This window comes from Lipotes vexillifer, unplaced genomic scaffold (genome assembly GCF_000442215.2).
Source record: "Lipotes vexillifer unplaced genomic scaffold, Lipotes_vexillifer_v1.1 scaffold785, whole genome shotgun sequence".
In the NCBI taxonomy this organism is placed as follows: Eukaryota; Metazoa; Chordata; class Mammalia; order Artiodactyla; family Lipotidae; genus Lipotes; species Lipotes vexillifer.
The window spans coordinates 1,211,872-1,220,509 of NW_006791778.1; the positions used below are offsets into that span (position 1 = coordinate 1,211,872).

General features: G+C 39.0%; 1 protein-coding gene across 1 annotated transcript in view; it reads right to left on the reverse strand.

Annotated features, from left to right (window-relative positions):
- The window catches only part of SIK2 (salt inducible kinase 2), a 130,013-nt gene that overhangs the window by 21,459 nt on the left and 99,916 nt on the right, over positions 1 to 8,638 (reverse strand). Inside the window, exons 6-8 of the mRNA XM_007464661.1 lie at positions 8,254 to 8,377; positions 5,454 to 5,674; positions 3,706 to 3,858 (exon numbers count right to left, since the gene is read on the reverse strand). Of these exons, the coding sequence (XP_007464723.1) occupies positions 3,706 to 3,858; positions 5,454 to 5,674; positions 8,254 to 8,377 (498 nt within the window). The remainder of the gene's footprint in view (positions 1 to 3,705; positions 3,859 to 5,453; positions 5,675 to 8,253; positions 8,378 to 8,638) is intronic.

Sequence of the window (8,638 nt, forward strand, 5' to 3'; positions counted from 1 at the left end):
ATTTCTTTCATCAGTGTCTTATAGTTTTCTGCATACAGGTCTTTTATCTCCTTAGGTAGGTTTATTCCTAGGTATTTTATTCTTTTTGTTGCAATGGTAAATGGGAGTGTTTCCTTAATTTCTCTTTCAGATTTTTCATCATTGGTGTATAGGAATGCAAGAGATTTCTGTGCATTAATTTTGTATCCTGTTACTTTACCAAATTCATTGATTAGCTCTAGTAGTTTTCAGGTAGCAACTTTAGGATTCTCTCATGTCATCTGCAAACAGTGACAGTTTTACTTTTCTTTTCCGATTTGGATTCCTTTTATTTCTTTTTCTTCTCTGATTCCTGTGGCTAAAACTTCCAAAACTATGTTGAAGAATGGTGGTGAGTGTGGCCAACCTTGTCTTGTCCCTGATATTAGTGGAAATGGTTTCAAGTTTTCACCATTGAGAACGATGTTGGCTGTGGGTTTGTCATATATGGCCTTTATTATGTTGAAGTAAGTTCTCTCTATGCCTACTTTCTGGAGGGTTTTTATCATAAATGGGTGTTGAATTTTGTCAAAATCTTTTTCTGCATCTATTGCGATGATCATATGGTTTTTACCCTTCAATGTGTTAATATGGTGTATCACATTGATTGATTTGCATATATTGAAGAATCCTTGCATTCCTGGGCTAAACACTACTTGATCATGGTGTATGATCCTTTTAATGTGCTGTTGGATTCTGTTTGCTAATATTTTGTTGAGGATTTTTGCATCTATGTTCATCACTGATATTGGCCTGTAGCTTTCTTTCTTTGTGACATCTTTGTCTGGTTTTGGTATCAGGGTGATGGTGGCCTCATAGAATGAGTTTGGGAGTGTTCCTCCCTCTGCTACATTTTGGAAGAGTTTGAGAAGGATAGGTGTTAGCTCTTCTCTAAATGTTTGATAGAATTCCCCTGTGAAGCCATCTAGTCCTAGGCTTCTGTTTGCTGGAAGAATTTTTTTTTTTTTTTTTTGCTGTACTCGGGCCTCTCACTGTTGTGGCCTCTCCCATTGCGGAGCACAGGCTCCGGATGCGCAGGCTCAGTGGCCATGGCTCACGGGCCCAGCTGCTCCACGGCATGTGGGATCTTCCCAGACCGAGGCACGAACCCGTGTCCCCTGCATCGGCAGGCGGATTCTCAACCACTGCGCCACCAGGGAAGCCCCCTGCTGGAAGATTTTTAATCACAGTTTCAATTTCAGTGCTTGTGATTGGTCTGTTCACATTTTCTATTTCTTCCTGGTTCAGTCTCGGGAGCATGTTCATTTCTAAGAATTTGTCCATTTCTTCCAGATTGTTCATTTTATTGGCATATAGTTGCTTGCAGTAATCTCTCATGATCCTTTGTATTTCTGCAGTGTCAGTTGTTACTTCTTTTTTATTTCTAATTCTACTGATTTGAGTCCTGTCCGTTTTTTTCTTGATGAGTCTAGCTAATGGTTTATCAATTTTGTTTATCTTCTCAAAGAACCTGCTTTTAGTTTTATTGATCTTTGTTATCATTTCCTTCATTTCTTTTTCATTTATTTCTGATCTGATCTTTATGATTTCTTTCCTTCTGCTAATTCTGGGGGTTTTTTTTGTTCTTTCTCTAATTGCTTTAGGCGTAAGGTTGAGTTTTTTATTTGACATATTTCTTGTTTCCTGAGGTAGGATTGTATTGCTATAAACTTCTCTGTTAGAACTGCTTTTGCTGCATCCCATAGGTTTTGCATCATCATGTTTTCATTGTCATTTGTTTCTAGGTATTTTTGGATTTCCTCTTTGATTTATTCAGTGATCTCTTGGTTATTAAGTAGTGTATTGTTTACCCTCCACGTATTTGCATTTTTTCCAGATTTTTTCCTGTAATTGATATCTAGTCTCATAGCATTGTGGTTGGAAAAGATACTTGATAAGATTTCAATTTTCTTAAATTTACCAAGGCTTGATTTGTGACCCAAGATATGATCTATCCTGGAGAATGTTCCATAAGCACTTGAGAAGAAAATGTATTCTGTTGTTTTTGGATGGAATGTCCTATAAATGTCAATTAATTCCTTCTTGTTTAATGTATCATTTAAAGCTTGTGTTTCCTTATTTATTTTCATTTTGGATGATCTGTCCATTGGTGAAAGTGGGGTGTTAAAGTCCCCTACTATGATTCTTACTTGCACTTTAAATAAAGTAAGTACTCATGTAAGTAGATGGAAATTCTAATAGATCATGTGAACGAACCACTCCTCTTCTCAATCTCTATGCAGGTGACCTCCCAATTCTCCTAAGCCCTAACCTCTCTCCAGGGATTCAGATCCATTGTTCCTCGTAAGCACCTGAGTCTCTGCCACCACGACTCCCTCAGCCTTGGGCTCAACAATGGAGTCATCTCTAATTTGTCATCCCTTCCTCCCCAACATTGATTTATTACTTTATATAACAAACACTTATATAGCACTGTTTCAAGTGCTGAACAATTATTACCTACCTTAAACGTCTTAACATCCTATAATTATTCCCACTTTAAAGCTTGGGAAACTGAGGCAGAGAAAGTTCTTAAGTAACTTTTTTAAGGTCCACAGCAGGAAACGCAGAGTCTGGGATGTGCCTGAGTCCCTACTTTAAACCATCACATTGAGCTGCCTCTCCAGATCAGTGCTAAGTTCATCCAGAGTCTACCTCTGAAATGTTCCTTACACTTCTCCCTTCCTCTTTCCTTCCACTGGCACAGTATTAGCTCAAGTCTTCAGTGTTTCTCATCTCAACTCCTACAATCATCTCCTAACAGCTCTCTCCAAATTTCTTCTCTTCCGTTGCCAATCTATCCTTCCCAATGTCACCAGATTGCTAGCTTGAAGTATGGATATAATTTTATCACTTTTTTGCTTAACAGTCTTCAGTAGTTCCTCATTTCTTCCTGAATTATTAGTAAACTCTTTACCTTGGCATTCAAAGCCGTTCACAACATGGCTTCAACTTAGCATTCTAACTCTTTCATTTTCCTATTCTTTAATTCTAGTGAATTAATTTGAACAAGTCCTACGCTTGCCCACTTGAGTACTTCTGCTCACACTGCTTCTGCCTACGTATAATGCCTTTAACCACTGCCTCTCCCTAACAAAGTCCTACACAGCTGTGAAGCTCTACCTTGAACACCGCCTCTCCCACAAAGCCTTCCCTATCAGATGCATCTCTCTCCACTTTGCCCTTTTTTTAAAAAAGGTTTTCTCTATCAAAATGATATTCACAGTATCTTCTAAATTTTGCCCTTTTTCTATTTTGAATGATGGTTATTCAGGATGTTGTCTTATTTTGCTTCTATAATGTAATGACTCTGAGGGCAACGACTCTTTTATACATCCTCTTCCCTGTAGTGTCTAATAAAAGAAGGTTACATAGTAAACCTGCAATAAAAATTTGTTAAATGAAATTGAATGTACAGGCTAGTTACAATAATTCTTAACATAAGTGAATGATAAAAAAAATGAGAAATCTCTTAAAGAAAAAAACTGTTTGAAATAAACTTAATCCTTAAAAATAGGAAGATGACAAAACATTTGAGGATCTAGTAAATGATGACAGAAAAAAACTTTACAGAAAAACAAGGTGTAGAGGATGAAATCCTAACCCTTTGTACTACACGATGAAAAATGTGTCAAACATGTGAACAGGCACATGCACATATAAAACTATTGGCTAATGGAGTGTTACCTTGGCAACTGTTTGTTCGGCGATGGTGCTAGGCCGACGCTGGCGGGCATCAAGTCTCTGCTCCACAGGAAAACTGCTCCTATGTGATTTCAGGCGCTCCACCAACAAGTAATAAATGGCAGCAAAGTGGTTATAGCTCTTGTTCTGCAAAGCCTGGAAGAGAAAACAAGCGCCAAAGGCAGAGAACCATAAAAACCAATTCAATGATTTAAACCTTGCTAAAAAATGAGGGGAAAACACAACATGGTAAATCAACTATACTTCAATAAAATTTGAAAAATAAATGAAAAAAGGAGGGAAGATACCATGTGTTCTTAAAAACAAGCAAAGTAACAAGTATGCTTCAAAACAAAAGCTATTCCAGAATTTAGAATAGAAGACAGATAACTTCATTAATTGTATAAAGGATGATACCTCTGAATGACTTGACTGGCCCTTTTACGTTAATAGGATCCATTTATTTTTCTGCATTCAGAGAAAATGCCATCATTGTCTCATGCAGACATTCCCCAATGCTGTTATATGGTGCCATCTCATAGCTGCAACTAGGCTGTAAGGTTGGTTAGTAACCTGAGCCCAGAGGCTCTAATTCCACAGCCTCGACACAAGTCCAAACGATTGCAAATCCTGAAGTCAATTATTAAAGTCTTTGGGGAAATTTCTGGTGATTATTTTGGGCTGGAGAATGACATCTGGATGCTAGGTTGAGAGACGCTGGGTCTCCATTCTTAGGTAATTTTTTCCTCTTGTTTTTGCAGTCCAACCCTCTTGAAACCTTGAAAATAAAGTCGCTTCCCAATTTTTCACATCCCTAGCTGGCCAGCTCTCCCAGGATACTAACGGAACAGAAAAACAACGGCTCCTTTGGCGTCTAATTCCACATGACAGGCTGCATGAGTGCTGTGCAGTGCAGCTCAGATGCAGAGCACTGGCAGCAAACATCACAGGCCGGGGAACTGCACTCACAGCTGCCTTCAAGGGCAAGTACAAAAAAACCTCTCTAAGCACGTGATGAGCAAAGCAGGAAAGCAGTCTGGTTTCACTTATGGCTGCAATGAAGGAAAAGGCAGCACAGTTTGGAGTACTTTATCTTCACAGGGGGGGCGTTTTATAGTCTTTCTTGTCATGCTTCATCCTGAAAAGCACTGTTTGTTCTTTGCCTGTTGCGGGGGTATTAAACATTATGTATATCCTATGCACATGCCAGCTGTTAAAGGACAGAAACAAAGCTGCCAAGGAATTTCCCAGGTTCATGACCTTCTCAGTTCTATGACCCATAAAACTTCCAAATCAGGAATCCACCTGTTTTTGCCTTCTGAGCTTCTTCAGACCACAACCTAAACCCGATGCCTGCCCTTCTTGTTTCCTGCTCAGCCCTCAGCCTTGTTCCATATCTGCACATTTATGTTTCATATAAACTAGCTTATTACCTGTATAGAACTTCATGTTTCATCTTAGGAGAAGCTTTCTACTTTGTATTTGCTAAGCTTCCATCTTTGTCTTTTCTCAATCCTATATAAACAGTTCCTTTTGAATTTTTTTGGCAGTTGGGGCAAAGGGAGGAATTTTTGTATTGATTAAAAGCAAACATAAATATAGTGTGATGAAATCTTCAGGGTACACTGAACAGTAGGACTAGGTACTGGGATGGCTAAAAGACCAGGATGACAGGTATGAGCATGAAATTTCAAGTTACTAAGTACAACAGAGTCCTAAAATTTCTTTAGTCGAATCTCTGACCACTTTACCTCAATGGTTTTCTGTTGATCTATTCCAAGGCCGTGCATCAATCGCAGAACCTGTTCATTAAACTCCCCAATGGATGGCTCATTTTCTTGCCCTTGTGGATAGAGAACAGGTCTCTGTACAGGAACTTCTACGAGCATCCACTTATGCTCCTTGATTTGAGCTATGGTTAGCCGTTTGGACGGGTCTAGGACCAACATCCTTCGAATAAGGTGCTCACAATCTACAGAAAACACAATGTTACAAAAGTCACGTAAATCACCTTGCACTTTGGGGTATTGACTTGACTCATGTGACTTTGTACAATGGTGTTAATCTTTGTATCCTCCACAGTGCCCACTGGAAAGCAGAAGGTCAAGTGAATAAATGAATACCTGAAGGCTACTTGTATTTGTCAAGTTCACATGATGAATGCTGGCACATAAAATTAAACATCACTGTGAATGAATACTTAAGAAAAAACAGGAGGGTGTAGGTCTATCCAATTCGGTACTTAATGAACCTTTTTACTGAATTTCTCAACTTACAATATCTAGACACAGACTTAGATTTCCACTAAAGAAAAAAACCACCCTTCTTCCTAGAAAAAGCAAATAATAAATGGTTCCTTACAGTCACTTCTGAGGCTGATACACTAAGGCTATTAAGTGAGGCTGGAGCTCTCCAAGGGACTGTTGCTATTCTCCATATCAGTGCAACTGAGAAAAATGTACATGAAACACTAGTCACTTCTGATGACACTAAGTAAACTGCACTGCTGCAACCCTGGGCACTAGCTTATTCTCTGAGCTGACATCATATTCTTTACTACCCCCACATAAACTAGCCTTTTATCACTTGTTATGTTCTAGGCACCATGCTAAGAGCTTTACAGAGCTTAATTTAATTAATCCCCACAATACCCCTGTTAGAAACTATTGTTATTTCCATTTTATAGACTGAGGAAACTGAAGCACAGAGATATAACTTGCCAAGGCCAGACTGTCAGTAAGTGGCGGACTCAGGATGAAAACCAGGTGGTCTGGCTCCAAATTCTATCCTCTTAACTACTAGAACATTACTTCTGTCACCAGGAACAAGCAAATTAAGGATAAAACCCCAAATCTAAACTGAGTAAATTTAACTGCTGCCCATGCAGCAAACCAAAACAAGACTGGAAGGGATTATGGCACTTCATCTTAATTCAATAGTTTTGCTAGTTGGTTTTAAATTTAATTAAAAAATTTAATTTTGTAACTTCCCACCAAAAGATGTGGGAAAATCCATTTCATACTTAGAGTGAAATGGTTGTGAATGTGTATCTACAAAATGCTTCTCTAGGGCTTCCCTGGTGGCGCAGTGGTTGAGAGTCCACCTGCCGATGCAGGGGACGCGGGTTCATGCCCTGGTCTGGGAGGATCCCACGTGCCGCGGAGCGGCTGGGCCCGTGAGCCACGGCCGCTGAGCCTGCGCATCCCGAGCCTGTGCTCCGCAACGGGAGAGGCCGCAACAGTGAGAGGCCCGTGTACCACAAAAAAAAAAAAAAAAAAAAAAAAAAAAAAAAGCTTCTCTAAGTCTAAAATAAACCTGGTTGTTTAGTAGCGTATTGTTTGTGTTTCTATTTTTTACATGTGTTTGTATTTTTTACAGTTTTTTTTCCTGTAATTGATATCTAGTCTCCTAGCGTTGTGGTTGGAAAAGATGAGGTATCACCTCACACCGGTCAGAATGGGCATCATCAAAAAATCTACAAACAACAAATGCTAGAGAGGGTGTAGAGAAAAGGGAACTCTCCTGCACCGTTGGTGGGAATGTAAATTAATATAGCCACTATGGAGAACAGTATGGAGGTTCCTTAAAAAACTAAAAGTAGAACTATCATATCACCCAGCAATCCCACTACTGGGCATATACCCTGAGAAAACCATAATTCAAAAAGACACATGCACCCCAATGTCCATTGCAGCACTATTTACAATAGCCAGGACATGGAAGTAACCTAAATGTCCATTGACAGATGAATGGATAAAGAAGATGTGGTACATATATACAATGGAATATTACTCAGCCATAAAAGGGAATGAAATTGAGTTATTTGTAATGAGGTGGATGGACCTAGAGTCTGTCATACAGAGTGAAGTAAGTCAGAAAGAGAAAAACAAATACCGTATGCTAATACACATATATGGAATCTAAAAAAACGGTACTGATGAACCTAGTGGCAGGGCAGGAATGAAGATGCAGACCTACTAGAGAATGGAATTGAGGACACCGGGGGGAAGGGGAAGCTGACACGAAGTGAGAGAGTAGCACTGACATATATACACTACCAAATGTAAAATAGATAGCTAGAGGGAAGCAGCTGCATAGCACAGGGAGATCATCTGATGCTCTGTGATGACCTAGAGGGGTGGGATAGGTAGGGTGGGAGGGAGGGAGACGCAAGAGGGAAGAGATATGGGAACATATGTATATGTATAGCATATACATATGTATATGTACAGCAGAAACTAACACAACATTGTAAAGCATTTATACTCCAATAAATATATATAGAAATATAAATAAACCTGGGACATTTATAGACAAGGGGAAATGGGAAGACCTGCTGTTCTTAATCTGAGAAACTTTCTGTTTCCAGTTATGAGTAGGAAGGTTAGAATTTCTCTCACCTACATGGAAGGTTGCTTATTTCTACGGCTTTTAAAGTGACTTGGTCACTTTATTTGGCACCCAAACTTAGAAAAAGAGAAGCCTTTGTTTAGGCACTCATTTGCAGAACAAATTCTGTGAAACATAATTTTAAGATAAACAGGTTGTTACCTTCTGACATGAAATACGGAATCCGGAATCTTCCTTCTAACACTCTCTGCCTCAAAATTGGAAGAGTCGGTCCATCAAAAGGTAGAGCTCCACAGACAAGGACGTAAAGAACAACTCCCATGCTCTAGGGAAGAAAACAATGCAGTCTCTTTTCTACTGAGAACTTCAAACACTCTTTGTTTTCCTAAATATCCTCAGGGCTCTTAAAATCATATGGACTGAAAAATTCCTGTCTGAATTTACTATTTTCTCAGAATTAAAAAAAAAAATCTGAAATGCTGACCAGTGCAATAAAGCATCCTATAATAAATACCAAAGAATTAAATTAAATCATTTTGATTACTAAACTTTAAATCATTGCTGATATTAGGATGATAACATCTTT